Source organism: Erythrolamprus reginae, chromosome 13 (assembly GCF_031021105.1).
Source record: "Erythrolamprus reginae isolate rEryReg1 chromosome 13, rEryReg1.hap1, whole genome shotgun sequence".
Classification (NCBI taxonomy): Eukaryota; Metazoa; Chordata; class Lepidosauria; order Squamata; family Dipsadidae; genus Erythrolamprus; species Erythrolamprus reginae.
The window spans coordinates 6,144,263-6,170,093 of NC_091962.1; the positions used below are offsets into that span (position 1 = coordinate 6,144,263).

At 44.0% G+C, this 25,831-nt stretch overlaps 1 protein-coding gene across 1 annotated transcript in view; it reads left to right on the top strand.

Annotated features, from left to right (window-relative positions):
- SF3B2 (splicing factor 3b subunit 2) overlaps positions 1-23,198 on the top strand; it is a 41,687-nt gene extending 18,489 nt beyond the window's left edge. Inside the window, exons 9-21 of the mRNA XM_070766008.1 lie at positions 1,224-1,427; positions 1,992-2,126; positions 4,012-4,092; positions 5,270-5,497; positions 10,133-10,282; positions 10,400-10,489; positions 12,381-12,488; positions 15,073-15,180; positions 16,214-16,356; positions 18,397-18,498; positions 19,414-19,513; positions 20,081-20,266; positions 22,942-23,198. Coding sequence (XP_070622109.1) covers positions 1,224-1,427; positions 1,992-2,126; positions 4,012-4,092; positions 5,270-5,497; positions 10,133-10,282; positions 10,400-10,489; positions 12,381-12,488; positions 15,073-15,180; positions 16,214-16,356; positions 18,397-18,498; positions 19,414-19,513; positions 20,081-20,266; positions 22,942-23,013 — 1,707 coding nt within the window. The 3' untranslated portion in view covers positions 23,014-23,198. The remainder of the gene's footprint in view (positions 1-1,223; positions 1,428-1,991; positions 2,127-4,011; positions 4,093-5,269; positions 5,498-10,132; positions 10,283-10,399; positions 10,490-12,380; positions 12,489-15,072; positions 15,181-16,213; positions 16,357-18,396; positions 18,499-19,413; positions 19,514-20,080; positions 20,267-22,941) is intronic.
- The last annotated feature ends 2,633 nt before the right edge of the window (positions 23,199-25,831 follow it).

A 25,831-nucleotide genomic window follows, 5' to 3' on the forward strand; every position in this document is an offset into this window, starting at 1 on the left:
TTAGCTGAAATTTCCCACGCCAAATTCCTATTTGCGGCTGGGAGAATCTCTCCCTAAGTGCTGGGATCATTTGCCGGAGAGGAGAGGAGAGGAAATGTTATAGAATGGAATGGAATAGAAAATAATAGAACATAATAGAATAAAATAATAGAACCTAAAATAGAAAAGGGAAGGGAAGGCAAAATATTATGGAATGGAATGGAATAGAAAATAATAGAACCTAAAATATAGAAGGGAAGGGGAGAAGAGAAGAGATATTTATAGAACGGAATAGAAAATAATTTAAAAAAAGGCAAGGGAAGAGAGGAGGAGAGAAGAGAGGAGAAGATATATAGAATGGAATGGAATAGAAAATAAAAAACGATAGAACCTAAAATATAGAAGGGAAGGGGAGAAGAGAAGAGATATATATAGAACGGAATGGAAAATAATAGAAAATATTTTTTAAAAAGGGAAGAGAAGAGAGAAGAGAAAATATGTAGAATGGAGCGGAATAGAGAGTTGAAGCCTACAAAGTATGTTGGCTGGGGAATTCTGGGAGTTGACGTCCATCCATTTTAAAGCATGATGGCTGGGGGATTCTGGGAGTTGAAGCCTACCCATTTTGAAGTATATTGGCTGGGGAATTCTGGGAGTTGACGTCCATCCATTTTGAAGTATATTGGCTGGGGAATTCTGGGTATTGAATCCTACCCATTTTAAAGCATGCTGGCTGGGGAATTCTGGGAGTTGAAGCCTACCCATTTTATCGTATGTTGGCTGGGGGATTCTGGGAGTTGAAGCCTACCCATTTTAAAGCATGATGGCTGGGGGATTCTGGGAGTAGAAGCCTACCCATTTTAAAGCATGATGGCTGGGGGATTCTGGGAGTTGAAGCCTACCCATTTTATCGTATGTTGGCTGGGGGATTCTGGGAGTTGTAGCCTACCCATTTTAAAGTATGTTGGCTGGGGAATTCTGGGAGTTGAAGCCTACCCATTTTAAAGCATGATGGCTGGGGGATTCTGGGAGTTGAAGCCTACCCATTTTAAAGCATGATGGCTGGGGGATTCTGGGAGTTGACGCCCATCCATTTTAAAACAGCTACGTTTGGAGACTCTTGATCTAATAAATCAAGTGGGAATTTCTGCACAATCCTCTGTGGAAGTGAATCAGCATCTCCTTGGGCAGAAAGCTAACCCTTTTGGCTAACGGAGTTATCCTTTTCTCGGTTCCCCGAACAGAAAAACCGCAAACGGCGGAACCGGAAGAAAAAAAAGAAGCAGAGCGCCCCTTCCAAAAGTAACCAGGTCTCGCAAGGGACCGCCAAGGGACACGGGGACGAATCGGGAAGCGATGCCGCCGTGGAAATCGAGTACGTGACCGAAGAGCCGGAAATCTATGACCCCAATTTCATCTTCTTCAAAAGGATCTTCGAGGCATTCAAGGTATTATTATTATTATTATTTATTAAATTTGTATGCCGCCCCTCTCCGCAGACTCGGGGCGACTCACAGTAGCAATAGAAAGCTATATACAATACAAATCTAATATTACAAAGTTAAAAACCCATAATTTAAAAAACATGCACACAACATACCATACATAAACTATATAGGCCTGGGGAAGATGTCTCAATTCCCCCATGCCTGATGGCAGAGGTGGGTTTTAAGGAGTTTACGAAAGGCAAGGAGGGTGGGAGCAATCCTAATCTCTGGGGGGAGCTGGTTCCAGAGGGTCGGGGCCGCCACAGAGAAGGCTCTTCCCCTGGGTCCTGCCAGACGGCATTGTTTCATCGGCGGGACCCGTCGAAGGCCTACTCTGTGGGACCTAATCGGTCGCTGGGATTCGTGCGGCCTCCCGGCCTCCAGCCCTTTTTTTTACCCCCAGGGCCGTCGTAACTTTTGAACGGTCCCTCAGCGAACGCTGGCTAGGCCGAGGACTGCCTGAAATTTGTTCCGCCTTCTGGGAATTCTTTCCCACACTAACTTCTGTTCCTCCCTCCCTCACAGCTGACCGACGACGTTAAGAAGGACAAAGAGAAGGAACCAGAGAAAATGGACAAGTTGGCGGCTTCGGCTCTGCCGAAGAAGAAGGGATTTGAGGAAGAACGGAAGGACAGCGACGACAGCTCTGATGACGAACAGGTTTGTGCGGGTGTTTGTGTGAACCTGCAATGAAAGAAAAGAAGTTTATTGGTTTCAGGTTGTTAGAACAGAAACAAAACCTCCAGCTGTAGGGGAAGTTCATCCAGGAATTTAAGATTCTTGGCAAATCTTAAATCTTTAGGGGAAAACCCCCTAAAAACAAATCCGTATCTTCCTCACAAATATCCAAAATGAATACAACATAATACAGTGAACCCTCGAGTTTCGCGTCCTCAAGTATCGCGAAAGGGCTATTTCGCGAGTTTTCAACCCGGAAGTAAACTCCACCATCTGCGCATGCGTGCCCTTCCACGCATGCGTAGATGGTGGAGTTTCCCCGCCGGGCAGAGGCTTCCCTGGGTCTTCCCCCTTCCCCCAGAGGCTTCCCTGGGACACCCCAGCTCCGCTCCCCAGCTGGGAAGCGGCTCCAGCAACAGCGTGGGCGGGCGGGCGGTGCCCGCGCGCTTGGGGACATCCCAGCTCCGCTCCCCAGCTGGGAAGCGGATCTAGGGAGTCCCCACCGCGCGCGCGTTGCTGGGGAAAGCGCGCGCGCTTGGGGACATCCCAGCTCCGCTCCCCAGCTGGGAAGCGGATCTAGGGAGTCCCCACCGCGCGCGCGTTGCTGGGGAAAGCGCGCGCGCTTGGGGACATCCCAGCTCCGCTCCCCAGCTGGGAAGCGGATCTAGGGAGTCCCCACCGCGCGCGCGTTGCTGGGGAAAGCGCGCGCGCTTGGGGACATCCCAGCTCCGCTCCCCAGCTGGGAAGCGGATCTAGGGAGTCCCCACCGCGCACGCATTGCTGGGGAAAGCGCGCGCGCTTGGGGACATCCCAGCTCCGCTCCCCAGCTGGGAAGCGGATCTAGGGAGTCCCCACCGCGCACGCATTGCTGGGGAAAGCGCGCACGCTTGGGGACATCCCAGCTCCGCTCCCCAGCTGGGAAGCGGATCTAGGGAGTCCCCACCGCGCGCGCGTTGCTGGGGAAAGCGCGCGCGCTTGGGGACATCCCAGCTCCGCTCCCCAGCTGGGAAGCGGAGCTAGGGAGTCCCCAAGCGCGCGCGCACCCCAGGCGCGAGCAACGGGGTGGGCGGGCGAAGGGCGGGCGGCAGTGGAAGCAAAAACACCATCTGCGCACGCGCAGATGGTGTTTTTACTTCCGCACCGCTACTTCGCTAAAAATCGATCATCGCGTGGGGTCCTGGAACGGAACCCTCGCGATGATCGAGGGTTCACTGTATACAGAACTAAAGAAAACAATTCTACAATTCCATGCACTAGATACAAATACTTAATTTTAGGCCCCTTGATAGTGAGAGTCAACAGTACAGTTGACAAATTATGTCTTCTCTATAACAAATAAATATATGTACATAGTGAAAGAAAATATTAATTGATGATAAGCAAATAGCTATATGTGCATATAAAGAACACTGCTGAAAATGAATGTGTTTTATATGTTGTTCAAGTTTATATGTTCATTTGTCTGTTTTTCTTGTTTTTTTCTTTTTTCTTTCTTTGTTTAATTTTCTTTCCTTTCTATTTTTATATGTAGAAACTTAAGATTCTTGGGGAGAGGTGGCAAAAAAAGGGAACTTGTCCCAACATTTCTTATAGAAGCTTCCCTTGTTAAGATACAGGGGAAAGTATTCAAGAAAGAGGGAGAAAGAAATAATAATAATAATAATAATAATAATAATAATAATAATAATAATATAATATTAGATTTGTACGCCGCCCCTCTCCGAAAACTCGGAAGGAAGAGAGAGAAAGAAAGAAAGAAAGTTGCTACATGGATAAGAAACCTGCACTGGCATAATATGACGGATAATCATAATTGTTGGAGGAAGTAATAGGTCTCTCTAAAAATATATATATATTTTTTTTTCAGGAGAAGAAGCCAGAAGTTCCCAAATTGTCCAAGAAGAAACTGAGGCGGATGAACCGTTTTACTGTGGCCGAGCTGAAGCAGGTATGGCTTCCATTTCTTTTTATTTATTCATTGACCAATTTTTTTTACTTTGCCTATTAACTTTATAAGTAACTTGGTAAACATGTTTAATACTCTCCCCTCCTCCTCCTCTTCTTCCTTCCTTCCTCCTCCTTTTTTCTCTCCCCTCCTCCTCTTCCTTCCTTCTTCCTACTTCTTTCTTTTAACCGTTTTTAGGATGAGAGATATTGTTCTCCCTGGGCTGTAAAGCGGGTTTGTTTTTAGGTCTCCCGAGGTGGTGATTTCTCTGGCTAGGCCCAGAGAAGTCCTATAATTGAAGCCTAGAGAAATACAGTGTTGTTGTTGTAGTTTTTACAAACGCAAGGCTATTTCTATTTGATATTTTACTGTGTTCTACTATGAAATTAAGAGAAGAACATTGAATGAATACTGGTTTTTAGTATATGGTTTATGAGTTTTTTAATGAATTGTCTATGGATTGGAGTTATTTCTTTGAACTTGGAGGTGATTGTATTGTTTATTTGTATCCCATTAAGATTGGATTGATAGATTGATAGAGACAGACAGACAGACAAAGATATAATAGTGTTTAGAGGGTTGTTTAAGGCAAATAAAGTATTCAAGAAAGAGGGAGAGAGGGAGAAAGAAAGAAAGAAGGGAGAGGGAGAGAGAATGAAAGAAAGAACAGAGAAAAAAGAAAGAAAGAAAGACGGGAGAGAGAGAGAGAAAGAATGAGAGAATGAAAGAAAGAACGGAGAAAAAGGAAAGAAAGAAAGACGGGAGAGAGAGAGAGAAAGAACGAGAGAATGAAAGAAAGAATGGAGAAAAGGGAAAGAAAGAAAGATGGGAGAGAGAGAGAGAAAGAATGAGAGAATGAAAGAAAGAACGGAGAAAAAGGAAAGAAAGAAAGAAAGACGGGAGAGAGAGAGAAAGAATGAGAGAATGAAAGAAAGAACAGAGAAAAAGGAAAGAAAGAAAGAAAGACAGGAGAGAGAGAGAAAGAACGAGAGAATGAAAGAAAGAACAGAGAAAAAGGGAAAAAAAAGAAAGACGGGAGAGAGAGAGAAACAACGAGAGAATGAAAGAAAGAACGGAGAAAAAGGAAAGAAAGAAAGAAAGACAGTGGAAAAAACCCCAGGAGAATACTCTTAATTTATATCTTCTTTTTTTTCCTTTTTGGCTTTTTGGTTCCCTGCAGCTGGTGGCCCGCCCTGATGTGGTGGAGATGCATGATGTGACGGCACAGGATCCCAAGCTCCTGGTCCACTTGAAGGCCACCCGCAACTCGGTCCCCGTGCCCCGCCACTGGTGTTTCAAACGCAAATATCTCCAGGGGAAGAGAGGCATCGAGAAGCCGCCATTTGACCTGCCAGAATTCATTAAGCGCACCGGGATCCAAGAAATGAGGGAAGCCCTGCAGGAAAAGGTGGGAGAAGGGAGATTTGTTGTGTACACACACACACACACAAATACACACACAGAGCAGTCTTCAAGTTTGCATAAAAAGGAGGCTCAGAGGGTGGAAATTCAGAATGTTCATGCTAAAGGTATACAGTGGTATCTCTACCTACAAACGCCGCTACTTACGAACTTTTCTAGATAAGACCCTCTTCTCAGGAACCATTTTCTACTTACAAACCCGAGCCTCCAAAACTGTAACTGCAAAAGGCAGGGAGAAGCCTCCGTGGAGCCTCTCTAGAAATCTCCTGGGAGGAAACAGGGCCAGAAAAGGCGGGGAGAAGCCTCCGTGGAGCCTCTCTAGAAATCTCCTGGGAGGAAACAGGGCCAGAAAAGGCAGGGAGAAGCCTCCGTGGAGCCTCTCTAGAAATCTCCTGGGAGGAAACAGGGCCAGAAAAGGCAGGGAGAAGCCTCCGTGGAGCCTCTCTAGAAATCTCCTGGGAGGAAACAGGGCCAGAAAAGGTGGGGAGAAGCCTTCGTGGGGCCTCTCTAGGAATCTGCTGGGAGGAAACGGCCAGAAAAGGTGAGGAGAAGCCTCCGTGGGGCCTCTCTAGAAATCTCCTGGGAGGAAACAGGGCCAGAAAAGGCAGGGAGAAGCCTCCGTGGAGCCTCTCTAGAAATCTCCTGGGAGGAAACAGGGCCAGAAAAGGCAGGGAGAAGCCTCCGTGGAGCCTCTCTAGAAATCTCCTGGGAGGAAACAGGGCCAGAAAAGGTGGGGAGAAGCCTCCGTGGGGCCTCTCTAGGAATCTCCTGGGAGGAAACAGGGCCTCCACCCTCCCTATGGTTTCCCCAATTGCATGCATTATTTGCTTTTACATTGACTCCTATGGGGAAAATTGTTTCTTCTTACAAAGTTTTCTGCTTAACCTGGTCACAGGACGAATTAAGTTCATAAGTAGAGGTACCATTGTATTTGGGGGGCTGACCATTGAGAGACCACAAGTTCTACCACTGTAGAAGTACCACTGTATTAGCAAATTGAATAAGCGAATAAAAGTATACACAGAATTGGCAGTACATTTAGTCTTCAACCTTTGACCACCATTGAGCCCAAAACCTACATTGCTAAGCAAAACATTTGTTAAGTGAATTTTGCTCCTTTGTGCCATCTTTCTTGCCACAGCTCTTTAGAATAGAATAGAATAGAATAGAATAGAATAGAATAGAATTCTTTATTGGCCAAGTGTGATTGGACACACAAGGAATTTGTCTTTGATTCAGATGCACTCAGTGTACGAATCCCAGCAACCAGTTAGGTCCCACAGAGTTGGCCTTCTCCGGGTTCCGTCGACTAAACACTGCTGTTTGGCGGGACCCAGGGGAAGAGCCTTCTCTGTGGCGGCCCCAGCCCTCTGGAACCAACTACCCCCAGATATCAGAGTTGCCCCCACCCTCCTTGCCTTTCGTAAGCTCCTTAAAACCCACCTCTGTCGTCAGGCATGGGGGAATTGAGATATTCCCTTCCCCATGGCTTATAAAAAATTTATGCATGGTATGTCTGTATGGATGATTGGTCTCTTCAATTAGGGTTTCTTTTTAAAATTAACTTAAATATCAGATTTGTTTATATTGTTTTATTACTGTTGTTAGCCGCCCTGAGTCAGGGTTTCTTTTTAAAATTAACTTAAATATCAGATTTGTTTATATTGTTTTATTACTGTTGTTAGCCGCCCTGAGTCTGTGGAGAGGGGCGGCATACAAATTTGATAAATAAATAAATAAATAAATAAATAAGAATCATGAGATTAAAAAACAATAATTGTCATAGGGGTCAAATAAGCAATCAGGAAACAATCAATATTAATAAAATCTTAAGGATACAAGCAACAAGTTATAGTCATACAGCCATGACTGTATGTACAGTCATACAATTCTTAAGGGAATCCCTTCCGTTAAATCAAACGGTTTTAAAATGAATCTGCCTCCTCCGTTGACTTTGCTTGCCAGTAGGCCGCAAAAGGAGACCACGTGACTATAACCATCAATTGACCACTCAATTAACGAGAGCACTGGAAAAGCTTCACATCAAATCTTTGTTCAGTGATAAACCAGCAATTAAAACAACAAAAAAATTACAATGAATTAAGATGAAAGGCAAAATACGGGTGTGCTAAAATATCTGAAAAGGTTTAGAGAGAACACTAGAACCTACTGTGCAGGTTATACAACAGTACTTGGCTGTCGATCAAGGCAATAAGACAGGAGTGATCCGATAATAACTTCCTGAGATTAAACAAATGAGAACAACTAGGTTATTTAGGAAAGAATGGAAATAATAATAATTGGTGAAAACCTACATAGAGAGGACAATAGAGAATAGTGCTAAGGAGTATGTAGAGTTATCAAGGATACACATATGCAAAGGAAACGGGGAATTCTAGCAGCTATCCAGCAGATAGTCAGGAGATATGAATAATGGCTCAGTCATACAAACCAGATACAGTGATACCTCGTCTTACAAACCCCTCGTCATACAAACTTTTCGAGATACAAACCCGGGGTTTAAGATTTTTTTGCCACTTCTTACAAACTATTTTCACCTTACAAACCCACCGCCGCTGCTGGGATGCCCCGCCTCCGGACTTCCGTTGCCAGCAAAGCGCCCGTTTTTGCGCTGCTGGGATTCCCCTGAGGCTCCCCTCCATGGAAAACCCCACCTCCAGACTTCTGTGTTTTTGTGATGCTGCAGGGGAATCCCAGCAGCGCAAAAACGGGCGCTTCGCTGGCAACGGAAGTTCGGGGGTGGGATTTCCCAGCGAGGGGAGCCTCAGTGAAATCACAGCATCACAAAAATACAGAGGTCTGGAGGTGGGGTTTCGAGGACTTTGGTGTTCGAGGACAGTCAAGTCATACGCAGTCAAATCAGTCAATATCTTTCAGTACATTAACAATACTACAGGCCTTACTTATACAGCTTGCAAATACATAAACTATCATCGAACACGCAGTTCTTACTACAGCAGTCACAATGAATCAGCACAAAAATAAGCAGAAAAAGACAGAGAATCACGCTTCTGGCTCCCTCTTGTGGCAATTCCCAACATTAACTCTTAAAGCAATGGTTCTCAACCTGGGGGTCGGGACCCCTTTGGGGGTCGAACAAAGGTTTCACAGTGGTCGCCTAAGACCACATGGGAAAAGACAAATTTGTCATGGTTTTAGGAACTAAAGCTTCTGTTCTGGCGCCTTGGAACATATTTTTACAATCCAACCAATCAGGCGCTTACAGTGGGGGTGTCCCTCTGACCTTCCTGCCAATCAGCTTCAAGCTCTGTTGGGAGAATTGGCGCTCCACTTATGGTTGGGGGTCACCACAGCCTGAGGAGCTGTATATAGGGGTCGCAGCTTTAGAAAGGTTGAGAACCACTGTCTTAAAGCCATAGTGCTTCAATCCCTACAAGCATTCGTTGTTAGCTTGTTTATATATTGCCAAACCCAACTGTTACGTCCATAGTACTAACATTCTCCCCTTTGGGTGGTCAATATATAACTCTTTACATTTTCAGGTTATAGCTCTCGCAATATTCCTTATGCTTAATAGCACCTTGAGCCTTTGGAAAACATAGAAGATTGACGGCAGAAAAAGACCTCATGGTCCATCTCGTCTGCCCTTCTACCATTTCCTGTATTTTATATTAGGATGGATCTATGTTTATCCCAGGCATGTTTAAATTCAGTTCCTGTGGATTTACCAACCACGTCTGCTGGAAGTTTGTTCAAAGCATCTACGACTCTTTCAGTCAAATAATATTTTCTCACGTTGCTTCTGATCTTTCCCCCAACTAACCTCAGATTGTGTCCCCTTGTTCTTGTGTTCACTTTCCTATTAAAAACACTTCCCCCCTGGACCTTATTTAATCATTTAACATATTTAAATGTTTCGATCGTGTCCCCCCTTTCCCTTTCAGACTCTAGAGATGGAGTTCATGAAGTCTTTCCTGATCAGTTTTATAGAAACATAGAAACATAGAAGTCTGACGGCAGAAAAAGACCTCATGGTCCATCTAGTCTGCCCTTATACTATTTTCTGTATTTTATCTTAGGATGGATATATGTTTATCCCAGGCATGTTTAAATTCAGTTACTGTGGATTTACCAACCATGTCTGCTGGAAGTTTGTTCCAAGGATCTACTACTCTTTCACTGAAATAATATTTCCTCACGTTGCTTTTGATCTTTCCCCCAACTCACTTCAGATTGTGTCCCCTTGTTCTTGTGTTCACTTTCCTATTAAAAACACTTCCCTCCTGAACCTTATTTAACCCTTTAACATATTTAAATGTTTCGATCGTGTCCCCCCTTTTCCTTCTGTCCTCCAGACTATACAGATGGAGTCCATGAAGTCTTTCCTGATACGTTTTATGCTTAAGATCTTCCACCATTTTTGTAGCCCGTCTTCGGACCCGATATTTGATCAATATCTTTTTGTAGGTGACTGGCAATATTAGTCTCACTTGAACAATATTCCAATTTGATCATATTGCTTTGTACACATGCCTAACCTTGAGATACCCAAGATCAGTATGCTTTCATCTCGTCTTTACCTGCGGTCCTGCCGACCCCTTTCCGATTGCTGATTTCCCCCCCTCTATCGTCCCTTCAGGAGGAACAAAAAACCATGAAATCCAAAATGCGGGAGAAAGTCCGTCCGAAGATGGGCAAAATCGACATTGATTACCAGAAACTGCACGACGCCTTCTTCAAGTGGCAGACCAAGCCAAAGCTGACCATTCACGGCGATTTGTACTACGAGGTAACGAAGCCCGGCCTGTTTCCCAACCCGGAGGGAGGGAAGGAGCGAGCCTAGTGGGGCGGCCCCCTTGCTCAAGCCCTTCCCCCTTTTTCCTCCTCTTCCCCCTCTCTTCCCCAGGGTAAGGAGTTCGAGACACGTCTGAAGGAGAAGAAGCCGGGAGATCTTTCGGACGAGCTGCGCATCGCCCTGGGGATGCCCGTCGGGCCCGTAAGTTGTCGGGAGACTGCTGATGCCTTTTGCCGACTGCCGGCCACTGCAATTTCCTTCCCAGATGTGTAAAATGGGGATCCAGGTTGTTAGGGGGTAAAAGGCTGGCTCTGTAAACTGCTTAAGAGCCTCGGTGGTTCAGTGGTTAGAGTGCAGCGCTCTCTCAACAGAGGGAGTGAGATGTGACATTATCTATCCCCTATGTGCCGGTGTCTGGAGGCTGTTGGGGTCTGGATGGGTGTCAACAGACTCAAACTCAAACCGGATAAGATGGAGTGGCTGTGGGTTTTGCCTCCCAAGGACAATTCCATCTGTCCGTCCATCACCCTGTGGGGGGAATTATTGACCCCCCCCTCAGAGAGGGTGCGCAACTTGGGCGTCCTCCTCGATCCACAGCTCACATTAGAGAAACATCTTTCGGCTGTGGAGAGGGGGACGTTTGCCCAGGTTCGCGTGGTGCACCAGTTGCGGCCCTATCTGGACCGGGACTCACTGCTCACAGTCACTCATGCCCTCATCACCTCGAGGTTCGACTACTGTAACACTGTCTACATGGGGCTACCTTTGAAAAGTGTTCAGAAACTTCAGATCGCGCAGAATGCAGCTACAAGAGCAATCATGGGCTTTCCCAAATATGCCCATGTTACACCAACACTCCGCAGTCTGCATTGGTTGCCGATCAGTTTCCGGTCACAATTCAAAGTGTTGGTCATTACCTATAAAGCCCTTCATGGCACTGGACCAGGGTATCTACGAGATCGCCTTCTGCCGCACGAATCCCAGCAACCGGTTAGGTCCCACAGAGTGGGCCTTCTCCGGGTCCCGTCAACAAAACAATGTCGCTTGGCGGGACCCAGGGGAAAAGCCTTCTCTGTGGCGGCCCCGACCCTCTGGAATCAACTCCCCCCAGAGATTAGAATTGCCCCCACCCTCCTTGCCTTTCGTAAGCTCCTTAAAACCCACCTCTGTCGTCAGGCATGGGGGAATTGAGACATTCTTTCCCCCTAAGCCATTATAATTTATGCATGGTATGTTTGTTATATGGATGTTTAGTTTTATAATAAGAGTATTTTAGTAGTTTTTAGTATTGGATTTGCATGATGTTTTTTATTACTGTTGTTAGCCGCCCCGAGTCTACGGAGAGGGGCGGCATACAAATCCAATAAATAATAATAAGAGTTGGTCTTCTCCGGGTTCAGTCGACTAAACAATGTCGTTTGGCGGGACCCAGGGGAAGAGCCTTCTCTGTGGTGGCTCCGACCCTCTGGAATCAGCTCCCTCCAGAGATTAGAACTGCCCCCACCCTCCTTGCCTTTCGTAAACTCCTTAAAACCCACCTCTGTCGTCAAGCGTGGGGGAACTGAGACATCTCCCCCTGCCTATGTAGTTTTTGTGCATGATATGACTGTATATATGTTTTTTATATTGGAGTTTCTTGCTTTTTAGATTTTTTAAATGTACTATTGTTATTTTAGATTCCAATTATTAGATTTGTCATTATATATGGTTTTCATCACTGTTGTGAACCGCTCCGAGTCTGCGGAGAAGGGCGGCATACAAATCTAATTAATAATAATAATAACAATAATAACAATAATAATAATAATAATATAATAATAATCTACCACACAGTCCTTTCAGCCATTCTATTTGCATTATTCGGGGGTCCCTGAGTCGCCTCAACGACCCTCTAAAAAGGATGCAAATGACCAACTGCCAGAAAGTCCAGTTGTCCATTGCGACAACCACAACCTGGAGGACTGAGGATCTCCACAGACGTTTTGGATGGGATGGTTGCAAAGAAGTCAGGCGAAGAGGCAGAATGCGAAGGCTTGCGTCACTAACGGTGTCTTTCTCTTTCTTTCTCTCTCTCTCTCTTTGCGTCTCCAAGAACGCCCACAAAGTTCCCCCTCCGTGGCTGATCGCCATGCAGCGTTACGGGCCGCCGCCTTCCTACCCCAACTTGAAAATCCCGGGTTTGAATTCTCCCATCCCAGAGGTGAGTCGGTTTTCTTAACGTGCTCAGAAGTACTCCTTCCTGACACTCGAGGGCTGTCAGCTCAGTTTCTGCAAAACCAAAAAAAAAAAAAAGGTGGTGGTGGTTGTGGAATCCGGTAGCTCAACGGTCATCTACCAGACCCACCTGCTTGCTTGAATCATAGGAAGATTGTCAGAAAGAGGGGAAAATATATAATATTATAATATATTATAATATTTTGTTTAGGTGTTCCCTAAATATATTTTAATTTAAATATCCTTTTTCTCTTTTTGCTTCTTTGTTTTGTAGATGTGTTTGTGTTAATGTTTATATGTTATATTTATGTATATTTTTTTGCGTACTGTTCTTTTTTAATGTATATACAGTGTTCCCTCGATTTTCGCGGGGGATGCATTCCGAGACCGCCCGCGAAAATCGAATTTCCGCGAAGTAGAGATGCGGAAGTAAATACACTATTTTTGGCTATGAACAGTGTCACAAGCCTTCCCTTAACACTTTAAACCCCTAAATTACAATTTCCCATTCCCTTAGCAACCATTTAGATTATTACTCACCATGTTTATTTATTAAAGTTTATTTCAAAAAATATTTATTAAAGGTGGATGAAAGTTTGGCGATGACATATGACATCATCGGGCAGGAAAAACCATGGTATAGGGGGAAAAACCGCAAAGTATTTTTTAATTAATATTTTTGAAAAACCGTGGTATAACTGTTTCGCGAAGTTCGAACCCGCAAAAATCGAGGGAACACTGTATTTCAATGTATTTACAGTGTTCCCTCGATTTTCGCGGGTTCGAACTTCACGAAAAGTCCATACCACGGTTTTTCAAAAATATTAATTAAAAAATACTTTGCGGTTTTTCCCCCTATACCACGGTTTTTCCCGCCCGATGACATCATATGTCATCGCCAAACTTTCATCCACCTTTAATAAATATTTTTTTTAATAAACTTTAATAAATAAACATAATAATGGGTAATAATCGAAATGGTTGCTAAGGGAATGGGAAATTACAATTTAGGGGTTTAAAGTGTTAAGGGAAGGCTTGTGATACTGTTCGTAGCCAAAAATAGTGTATTTACTTCCGCATCTCTACTTCGCGGAAATTCGACTTTCGCGGGCGGTCTCGGAACGCATCCCCCGCGAAAATTGAGGGAACACTGTATTTTTTAAAAGAAATGTTGTCTTCTGAGCTGGGTTGTTTTTCTCACAGACGTTTTATTACCTAAGTTAGGTAACATCCTCGTTGTGTCACATAGCATGGTATGTTTGTGTGTATGTTTTTGCTTTGTTTTTTTTTAATAATAAGGGTTTTTAGTTGTTTTATTAAATTGGATTGTTACATGTTGTTTTACCATTGTTGTTAGCCGCCCCGAGTCTGCGGAGAGGGGCGGCATACAAATCCAATAAATGAATGAATGAATGAATGAATGAATGAATGAATGAATGAATGAATGAATGAATGAATGTTACCTAGTTGGGTAATCAAACATCTGCAAGGAAACAGCCGAGCTCAGAGACCACCACGGACCCCCTAATATCTACATTTATATTTTTTAAATTAACTTAAATATTAGATTTGTTTTACATTGTATTGTTATTGCTGTGAGCCGCCCCGAGTCTGCGGAGAGGGGCGGCATACAAATCTGATTAAACTTAAACTAAACTTAAACATTTATGGCTGAGTGGGAAACCTTTCCAGGGCTTTTTGCATAAAATGGGGAAAAACTGAACTTACGGTTTGTTGTTTCCACGAGGAGAGAAAAAGCTGGATAATGGAAAAGCGTGAAGTTCTTTTCTATAATCCTAAAGTAAGACGTAACTTTGATTTATATTTATATTCACTGTTTATTGGAAGTTTCCTCTTTGGATTAATTTTTTTATTCTTTCAGCCCTTTGGATTTTTTTTTGGTTAACCTTCTCTCTTGTACTGTTTTTTTACTTTTTATCGGTTGCCGTTAGTTTATAAGCCCTTGGTAAAACTTTCAGTAACAATTGATAAAAGAGAGAGAGAGAAAAAAGAAAAGGCAATTAAACCTGTTTTTACGTAGTGTACAAGGACGTGTGTTAGTTTGAATCGGGAATTTCTGCTGCTCCTCTTCCACGCTTCTCCTTTTAAGTAATTTTTATTAATTTGTTTTAAAAAGCATAATCAAGAAAATATATATATTGACATATTTGCAATATTTGCAATACACAAAAAAGAAAATAGAAAAGCATACATACACTTCTAAACAAAACCAAAAACAACTGGGCAATTGCAAAATTACAAATAACATAAAAATATCATCAATTTCCTCTCGAGAGGAGGAGAGTTACAGTCTTGTTGCATATCAAATTATTTTCTGGTGAATAGAAGTCATCGGCATTCACTGTTGGGCTTTTTGGTTATCAATGTCTTCTCTATTATTATTATTATTATTTTTAAACCGCCTTCCGTACCCTTTTTTATTAATTAAATTTAGTTACATAAAGTAACTAAATGTGTCGTGCTAAGGAAGACGGTACGAAACGCAGAATGGTGGCTAGTTTTTAGTTCAGCTGCCCAAGAACTGACGCCATCATTGGTTTTTTCTATAGGGATGCTCCTTTGGCTATCACGCCGGGGGCTGGGGCAAACCTCCTGTGGACGAGACAGGGAAGCCTCTGTACGGTGACGTCTTTGGGACCAACGCTTCAGAATTCCAGGTATGTCTTCACGGCGGTGTTTCCCCGCCTGGGCCATTGCAAGGTGGGTGGGCTTCAACTCCCAGAATCCCCCAGCCGGCTTGCATTTAAGGGATGGACTTCAGTTCCAAGATTTACCAGGAAACAGGCAGAGAGAAGGATCCGTATATCTCTAAGAAACGTAATGCTGTAGGAAAGCTGTGCATTGCCAAACATTTTGTAACCCAGTTCCTTCTTCCCCTCAATAAATTGAAGACCTGGGAATCTTTGCTTTTCCATTAGAAGCAGTTCTTAAGAGTTTCACAGCTCAAGCCTTCTGCGTTCTACAGATTGACAGCTGCCCAGCTTCTATCTGTTATGGGATTGGCAGGCAGGCTTTAATTCTTCCTCCTTCCCTCTCTCCCTTCCTTTCTTCCCTTCTTCCTTCCCTCTCTTGCTCTCATCTTCCTTTCCTCTCTTTCCTTCCTGCCTTCGCCCTCCCTTTCCTCCCTCGCTCCCTCACTGCCCCACTCACTCACTCCCCTTCCTTCCTCCCTCTCTCCTTTCCCTTCCTTCCACCATCCCTCACTCACTCACTGCCCCATTCACTCCCTCCCCTTCCTTCCTCCCTCTCTCCTTTCCCTTCCTTCCACCATCACTCACTCACTCACTCACTCCCCTTCCTTCCTCCCTCTCTCCTTTCCCTTCCTTCCACCATCCCTCACTCCTTCACTGCCCACTCATTCACTCCCCTTCTTTCCTCCCTCTCTCCTTTCCCTTCCTTCCACCATCACTCACTCACTGCCCCACTCACTCCCCCTCCTTCCCTTCCTTCCTTCCTCTCTCCTTCCTCCTTCCCTCCCTCTCTCCCACCCTTCCATCCTTACTCACTCACTCACTCACTCACTCCCTTCTCTTGCTCTCATCTTTTTTCCCTCCCCCTCTTTCCTTCCTCCCTTCCTCCCTCTCTCCTTCCCCTCCCACCCTTCCTTCGTTCCTTCCCTCTCTTGCTCTCATCTGCCTTCCCTCCCTCTCTTTCCTCCCTCCCTCCTATTTTTCTCCCTCCCTCCTTTAGGCTAAGACCGAAGAAGAAGAGATAGACCGGACCCCTTGGGGGGAACTGGAGCCCTCTGATGAAGAATCCTCAGAGGAGGAGGAAGACGAGGATAGCGACGAAGAGAAGCCGGATGAGACAGGCTTTATCACCCCTGCGGATAGGTGAGGCTCTCTGGCTGTCCTTGGGATGCCAGGGGAGGGGGATGTCCAGATAGGGGAGATGTGATGGTAAAAGCATCCATGGAAAGCTCAAAGGTCAGGACGGTCCCCGAGGAAGGAAATGTTGGGGTGGGGTTGGCTAGTTCTCTATGAATCCTCCCCCCCTCCCTGAATCGCCTGTCAGCTGAGCTCCAGAAGAACCACGTCAGAAGGCGCCCTGGAGATCTCCTAGTCCAAAGCAGGAGACCTTATACTATCCTGGTCAAACGGTTGTCCAGTCTAGTTTTTGAAACCCTCCAAGGTGAGCTTTCAGAACTACAAAATGATCGAGTTGGAAGGGACCCTGGAGATCTTCTAGTCCAACCTTCCTGCTCAAGGCAGGAGACCTTTACACCGTCCCAATCAAACGGTTGTCCAAGTCTACCTTTGAAAGCCTCTGCAACTTCTGGGGGCAAGCCGTTCCTCTGGTGCAGGGGTAGGCCAAGTTGGCTCTTCTAGGACATGTGGACTTCAACTCCCAGAATTCCTGAGCTGGCATGATTGGTTCAGGGATTCTGGGAGTTGAAGTCCACAAATCATACAAGAGCCACCTTTGTCTACCTCTGCTCTGGTGAATTGGTCTCACCAGCGGTGGGTTGCTTCCAGTTGGGACCAGTTCTTAGAACCAATAGCAGCAGCGATGGGAGGTTCAGTCCACCTGCCCGGGCATGTGCAAACCAGTGGCAATCTAATTTATTTATTTATTTATTTCCTTCCTTTCCTTCTTTCTTTACTCCCTCCCTTCCCCCTCCCTCTTTCTTTCTTTCTTTCCTTCCTTTCCTTCTTTCTTTCCTTCCTTCCTCCCTCTTTCTTTCCTTCTTTCTTTCCTTACTTCCTCCCCCCCTCCCTCTTTCTTTCTTCCTTTCCTTCTTTCTTTCCTTCCTTCCTCCCTCCCTCCCTCTTTCTTTCTTTCTTTCCTTCCTTCCCTTCTTTCTTTCCTTCCTTCCTCCCTCTTTCTTTCTTCCTTTCTTTCCTTTCTTTCTTTCCTTCCCCCCTCCCTCTCTCTCTCTCCCTCCCTCTTTCTTTCTTCCTTCCTTCCTTTCCTTCTTTCTTTCCTTCCTCCCTCCCTCTCTCCCTCTTTCTTTCTTTCTTTCTTTCATTCTCACTGTCATGCAACCCCTCCTTAGTTCCTGGCTGGACCCCCCCTTAATAATCTTTCACTCATTAACTTCTTGTCTTATTTTGTATCAGCTTAACAATAATAGTAATAAATTTATTGTCATTGTCAAAAAAACAACGAATTGTCATTGGCAACGATAAGTCGTGTGACACCCAGAGACCAGTCCCACCATACATAAAATCATAACGGTAAATTTAAAAATAGAATAAAAAATAGAATTGTTGGGCAAATTGAGTGAGCACCGAATTTTTCGGAGTATAAGACACACCTTAGTTTTTGGGGAGGAAAATAAGAGGGAAATACCAGGTATTCATCTGGCTAGCGTCCTTAACCTGGTCAGCTTCAGCACATTATTTTATCCCCTGCTTAGTGCTGAAAAAAAAAACACTTATACGGAGCGAGTAACAAATGAAAGAGCCCGCAAGAGCTGGGAAGATCTTTAGCACCTCGTTATTTGTAATTTTATATTGTTGTGAGCTGCCCTGATTGGACGGCGTAGAAGTCGAATTGAATAAATAAAATTAGGGCTGGAAAGAAATTTATTCAGAGCAAGTAGAGCAATGGAAAAAAGCCTGCAATGACTTAGGGCTGGAAAAACATTCTTTGGAGAGAGTAATAATGAAAGAGCTTGCAAGATAAATGCTGGGAAGAGCATTAGCACCTAGTTAGGGCTGGGAAAAAAGCTACATTCAGAGTATAAGATGCACCCAAATTTTCAGCCTCTCTTAGGGAGTGTTTTATACTCCGAAAAATAACAATAGTTTCGGATTCGGTGCATTGTTATGATCTCCCCCACCGCAAAGAAATGACTTCCCTAACCAGGGCTAGCCTCTTGGTTGACTCCGGTTTATTTCGTCCTGGTTCTGACTCATTTTCTCCTCTAGCGGCCTGATCACACCAGGAGGCTTCTCTTCAGTGCCCGCCGGCATGGAAACACCAGAGCTGATTGAGCTGCGTAAGAAGAAGATCGAGGAAGCCATGGACGGGTAAATTGGCTTTTGATTCCATTTCCCACTCTCTCTCTCTCTCTCTCTTTCTCTGCATCCCTTCCTCACTTTTGGGGGCCAGCAAGGCCATCTTTGGCAGGGAAGAAGTTGGGAGAAGTTCACCTCCATTGATTCCTTCAACATATTTTGTTGGCCTTTCAAAGAAATAACACGGTAACAAGAAGACGATCCCTAAAGACACAACACTCAAGGGAAGATGGGGGGCACAGGAAAACTGAAAGGCCATTTTTCTACCTAACACAATATGGTTGGTTGGTTGGTTGGTTGGTTGGTTGGTTGGTTGGTTGGTTGGTTGGTTGGTTGGTTGGTGGTTGGTTCATTTGTCTGTTTGCTCATGGTTGGTTGGTGGTTTGTTCATTCGTTTGGTGATTCATTCATTAATTCATTCATGGTTGGTTGGCTAGTTTATTCATTTGTGGTTGGTTGAATGGTTTTATTCATTCATTCAGGTTGGTTGGTTGGTTGGTTGGTTTTATTCATCCATTCATTCATTCATTATGGTTGGTTGGTTGGTTGGTTTTAATCATTCATTCATTCCTGGTTGGTTGGATGGTTTATTCATTCATTCTTGGTTGGTTGGTTGGTTGATTAGTTCATCCATCCATCCATCCATCCATCCATCCATTCATTATGGTTGGTTGGTTATACTCATTCATTCATTCCTGGTTGGTTGGATGGTTTATTCATTCATTCATGGTTGGTTGGTTGGTTGGTTGGTGAATGGTTCATTCATTCATTATGATTGGTTGGTTAGTTTTATTCATTCATTCATTCATGGTTGGTTGGTTGGATGGTTGGTTGGTTGGTTGAATGGATGGATGGATGGTTGGTTGGTTCATTCATTCATTCATTCCTTCCTGCTTTCTTCAACCTGCCTGTTCTCTACCCCCACAGAAGCGAGACGCCCCAACTATTCACGGTTCTGCCAGAGAAGCGGATGCCAACGGTTGGGGGTGCCATGATGGGATCGACACATATCTATGACATGGCCACGGTAAGGATTAGGTCGGCCTCCCTTTTTGTGTAAGACGGGCCCTTTACAGATAATCCTCAACTTCCAATCACAACGGGTCCCAGAATTATAGTGTTGCCAAGTTTGAAATCTGTGAAGTAAGTTTTGCTCCATTGTGTGACTTTTGATGCCATTAAGACCTTGGAACTTGGCCCTCTGGTGGGCCTTGGACCACGAATGATTGAGAGTATGTAAGGTTTTATGGGCTGTTATTACACTTTTATGCTTTTACTGTTGTTGATATTGGGTCATTCTTTGTCAAGTGGACCAGATGTCCACTTAACTGATTTTTACAGCCTTATTTGAAAAGAAACCATCATAAAAACAACATATATGATAGGAGAAAAACATGCTCTTTCTAATTAAATAAAAATGAAGATGATTGAAGGTGAGAAAACAGAAAACCTTCAATCATCTTCAATCATTAGAAAGAGTAGTTTTTTTTCTATCAAGTTCTGTTTTCTCATCTTCAGTCACCCTCATTGGATGAGGCCTCCTTCTTCACTCTTCGTCTGATGTCCCCTCCCCATTCCTCCTGTCTCCCCGCAGGTCATGAGTCGCAAAGGGCCGGTCCCCGAAATCCAAGGGGTGGAGGTGGCCCTGGCGCCCGAGGAATTGGAGCTGGACCCCATGGCCATGACCCAGAAGTACGAAGAGCATGTGAGAGAGCAGCAGGCTCAGGTGGAGAAGGAAGACTTCAGCGACATGGTGGCTGAGCATGCCGCCAAACAGAAGGTGAGAAGGTGCCTCCGGTCCTTCAGAAATGCATTTGACACCCTAAAACAGCGCTGCTTGTTCTGTGCGCAGCCCTCGGATCGAAACCGACTCAAAAATCCTTTATTTTATGAATAAATCAAACTCTTTATTTATGTAAGCACACATAACGAAAAGCAGAGTGTAAAAGACCAGGAGAAAGGAGTTACCGTATTTTTCGGAGTATAAGACGCACCGGAATATAACACGCACCTTAGTTTTTGGGGAGGAAAATAGGGAAAAGAATCTGCTCACTAGATATTCATCTGGCTAGCATCTTTAATCTGGTCAGCTTCAGCACATTATTTTATCCCCTGGTTAAGGGCTTAAATTTTTTTTTAATTCTGAGAGAGTAACAGTGAAAGAGCTTGCAAGCCAGTAAAAGCTGGGAATATCATTAGCAGCTGGAAAGAAATAATAATAATAATAATAATTATTATTATTATTATTATTATTATTTATTAGATTTGTATGCCACCCCTCTCCGGAGACTCGGGACGGCTAGTAGAGCAAGTAGAGCAATGGAAAAGACAGGGTTTGGAGTACATTCTTTGCAGAGAGTAACAATGAAAGAGCTTGGGTACATTAATAGCACCTGGTTATAGATGGAAAGAAATATCTGGAGCAAGTAAAGCAATGAAAAAGAAACCCTACAAAGACAGGGTTTGGAATACATTCTTGGCAGAAAGTAACAATGAAAGAGCTTGCAAGCTGGTAAGAGCTGGGAACATCGTTAGCGCCTAGTTAGGGCTAGAAAGAAACTTACTCAGAGCAAGCTAGAGTAATGAAACAAACCCTGCAAAGACTTAGGGTTTGGAAAACATTCTTCCCAGAGAGATACAATGAAAGAGCCTGCAAGGTAAGAGCTGGGAAGATTGTTAGCAGCTAGTAAGGACTTGGGGGGGGGGGGGGGGGAGCTACATACAGAGTATAAGACGCAACCTAATTATCAGTCTATTCCAGGGAGGTAAAAGGTACGTCTTATACAACGAAAAATATGGTATTTCTCTTTGGAGCTAAATGTAAACAATATCTGACCAAACTCGGCCTAATCAGTATTCCTTAGATAACACAGTCCATTTATCATTCAAGCATATGAATTTTGCTCACTGGAGTCCTGGCAACAAGCATCCAGCAGAGAAATGAGTTTTATTGTGGCAGAAATCGTGGTTTTAAAGCCTTGTACAATCACACACCCCAGTCTCACATCTGTTCCATTGAACAGCATTGAATCTGTCTATTTGTTTGTCCATCCATTCATCTGTCATATCTATCTCTGTCTATATCTATCTATCCAATTATTCGAGTGTGTCTGTCCATCCATCCATCTATAGCTCCATCCATCCATCTATCCATGGAGTAGGGCATCGGTCGTATCTATCTCTTTCTATATCTATCCATCCATCTGAGTGTGTCTGTCTATCCATCCCTTCCTTCCTTTCTTTCTCTCTCTCTCTCTCTCTTTCTTTCTATCTGCCACCTATCTATCCATCTATCCATCTCTCCCTCCCCTCATCTGTCCCATGCATCCATCCATCCGAACGTTCCCTAGAAAATCAAAAGAAGAGGGTACCTGGTGTACCTCACTCAGAAGGATATCCAGGGTCAGAAGAGAACACTACTAAAAAAAGTGCTTCCCATTGTCCAATGTGGCTCCCCCTCCCCATATATTAACCAGAGCAGTGATTTTCAACCTTTTTTGAGCCACGGCACATTTTTTACATTTACGAAACCCTGGGGCACATTGAGCGGGGGGGCGCTAAAAAAAGTTTGGACAAAAAAAATCTCTCTCTCTCTTCCTCCCCTTGACTCTATTTCTTTCTCCCTCCTTTCTCTCCCTTTCTTCCTCTTTCTTTCTCTCTCTCTCCATCCCTCTTTCTTTCTCTTCCTTCCTTCCTCTCTTTTTTGCTCTTTCTCTCTCCCTCCCTACCTTCCTCTATGTCTTTCTCTCTCTCTCCTTCCCTCCCTCTTTCTCTCTTTCTCTTGCTTTCTTTCTCTCTCTTGCTCTCTCTCTCTCTTTCTTTCTCTTGTTTTCTCTCTCTTGCTTTCTTTCTCTCTCTCTTGTTCTCTTTCTCTCGCTCTTGCTCTCTTTCTTTCTTTCTCTCTCTCTTGCTTTCTTTCTCTCTTGCTTTCTCTCTCTCTTGCTTTCTTTCTTTCTCTCTTTCTTTCTCTCTTGTTTTCTTTCTCTCTGAGCTTCGCGGCACACCTGACCATGTCTCGCGGCACACTAGTGTGCCACGACACACTGGTTGAAAAACACTGAACTAGAGGATCCCTTACATTGCTGGGCCATCCTGGGGGAGTCCCCTTAGGTGAGACCATCGGCCTGTGCTAAAAAAAATCAAACCCCAAAAGCTGAATGTAGCTGCTTTGCTGTTGAATGGAAGCCCGTACATAGGCCGGTTTAACAAGTGAGTCAAGTCAGACTCTTCGGCTCAGAGAAGCCAATAAGTAGCTCAGGGCCCCAAAGGATGCTGGGAAAATCTCACACTTGAAGCCTGGACCAGAGAGGCTATGCTGGTCAAAGAAAGACTAGTTGGACTATCGGGAAGCAATTGAGAATTCCCCAATCCTGGACAAGAGAAGGAAAGTGGGGAATCCCTGACTATTGAGCTTGTCATAAAACAGCCTTTTTGTATTTATTTTTTTTCCTTTAGCAAAAGAAGCGGAAAGCACAGCCTCAGGACAGCCGAACCGGAGCCAAGAAATACAAGGAATTCAAGTTCTGAAACGGCCTCCTCGGGGTTTTTTTTTCACCCCTGGGTTTTTCTTTGTTAAAAAAAAAAGTCACCACCTCTGTCTCCCCGCTGCCTGCCCTAAAATCTCCCCTCTGTTTTCGTTTTGTGTTTTTTTGCACCTTTGTGGTTGGACCTCAGAAACGGATTGTTTTGTAAATAAAGTCAGAGATTCTGGAGATCTTACTCTGCTGCTTTCTGAGCGGGTGTTAAAAGGGAGAAAAAGCCATTCCTTTGAACTTTTAAGGCGAGTGGACTTCAACTCCCAGAAGTTTCCAGCCATCGGGCTGGCTGGGGAATTCTGGGAGTTGAAGACCTCTTAAAGCAGGCTGGCTGGGGAATTCTCGGAGTTGAAGTCCGCCCATCTTAAATCATGCTGGCTGAGTAATTCTGGGAATTGAAATCCACCCGTCTTAAAGCAGGCTGGCTGGGGAATTCTCGGAGTTGAAGTCCCATCTCATAAAGCAGGCTGGCTGGGGAATTCTGGGAGCTGAAGACATCTTAAAGCATGCTGGCTGGGGAATTCTGGGAATTGAAATCCACCCATCTTAAAGCATTGTGGCTGGGGAATTCTGGGAGTTGAAATCCCATCTCTAAAGCATGCTGGCTAGGGAATTCTGGGAGTTGAAGTCTGCCCATCTTAAAGCATGCTGGCTGGGGAGTTCTGGGAATTAAAGTCCATCCACATTGAAGCCTGCTGGCTGGGGAATTCTAGGAGTCGAAGTCCCATCTTTTAAAACAGGCTGGCTGGGGAATTCTGGGAATTGAAATCCACCCGTCTTAAAGCATGCCGGCTGGGGAATTCTGGGAGTCGTAGTCCAATTACCTTAAAAATATTGAAAACACTGAAGCTCACCCATCTTCAAAACACATTGGTTGAAGACTCCTGGGAGTCCAGCTGTGTTAAGAGTTGACCAGGTTGAGAAATACTAGACTCCAGCACGGTTCCACAGGCAAATTCAAGGAATTTTCTTGGCGAAAAAAATTACAAAAAAACATTTCTTGTTGGCTTCGAGGGGATTTGTTTGTTTGTTTGTTTGTTTATTTATTTATTTATTTATTTATTTGGGGGGGCATGATAGAAACATTTAAATTTGTTAAAGGGTTAAATAAGGTCCAGGAGGGAAGTGTTTTTAATAGGAAAGTGAACACAAGAACAAGGGGACACAATCTGAAGTTAGTTGGGGGAAAGATCAAAAGCAACATGAGAAAATATTATTTTACTGAAAGAGTAGTAGATCCTGGGAACAAACTTCCAGCAGACGTGGTAGATAAATCCACAGTAACTGAATTTAAACATGCCTGGGATAAACATAGATCCATCCTAAGATAAAATACAGAAAATAGTATAAGGGCAGACTAGATGGACCATGAGGTCCTTTTCTGCCGTCAGACTTCTATGTTTCTATTTTTTTTAAAAATTTATTTATTTATTTATTTATTTTTAACCCGTAGGCCTATTTCCCTAGACCTCCTCTGCTCTCACCAGCCTTGAATCCTGCTTATATTTTTTTTCAGATCAGTTTGGACTGACCGTTAAACATTTCCTTTTCGCAGCTGTCCTGGTGAACGCCACAGAGAGAAATGCCAGCTGTTGGGATTAAATACAGGCTAGCTGATATGGTCACACAGTGCAGCCTCAAATGGATTGGGGATGGCCAGTGCAAGCAGAAAATTGTTCTTTTCCCCCAACCTGTTGCGTCTCATTCACCAGAAAGCTAGCCAGTATGGTGGACTGGCTAAGATGCTGGACTTCTTACCCCAGAGATCACAAATCGGTAGACTTCATTACAAGTAGTCATTGAATATACAGTGTTCCCTCGATTTCCGCGGAGGATGCGTTCCGAGACCTCCCCCGAAAGTCGAATTTCCGCGAAGTAGAGATGCGGAAGTAAATACACCATTTTTGGCCATGGACAGTATCACAAGCCTTCCCTTAACACTTTAGACCCCTAAATTACCATTTCCCAGTCCCTTAACAACCATTTACTCACCATTATTACTGGTACTCAGCGTTGAATAAGACACTTAGTGATCCTGATATTTATAAACATAATTTATTAACAATAATTATTATTATTGTTATTTATTTGCAAAAATTATTAGTTTGGCGATGACGGGCGGGGAAAACCATGGTATAGGAAAAAAACCGCAAAGTATTTTTTAATTAATATTTTTTGAAAAACCGTTGTATAGGCTATTTGGGAAATTCGAAGCCACAAAAATCGAGGGAACACTGTAATTCTTTATTGGCCAAGTGTGTTTGAACACAAAAATTAGACTTTGGTGTATATGCTCTCAGTGTACATAAAAGAAAACATAAGTTCATCAAGAATCATTAAGTACAAACTTAAGTACAAACTTAATGATTGTCATAAGCAATGAGGAAACAATAAAAATCTTAAATATTCAAGTAACAAGCTACCGTCATAGAGTCATAAGTGGGAGGCAATGGGTGATGAGAAAAACCTAGTAGAAATAGAAGTGCAGACTTAGTAAAAAGTTTGACAATGGTGAAGACATTATTTGTTTAGCAGAGTGATCGTTCGGGGAAAAAACTGTCTTTGTGTCTAGTTGTCTTGGTGTGCAGGGCTCTGTAGCGACGTTTTGAGGGTAGGAATTGAAAGAGTTTATGTCCAGGATGCGAGAGGTCAGTAAATATCTTCACAGCCCTCTTTTTGACTCGTGCAGTATACCGGTCCTCAATGGAAGGCAGGTTGGCCGCCGTTGTTTTTTCTGCCGTTCTGATTCTCTTCTGAAGTCTGTGTCAGTCTTGTTGGGTTGCAGAACCGAACCAGACAGTTATAGAGGA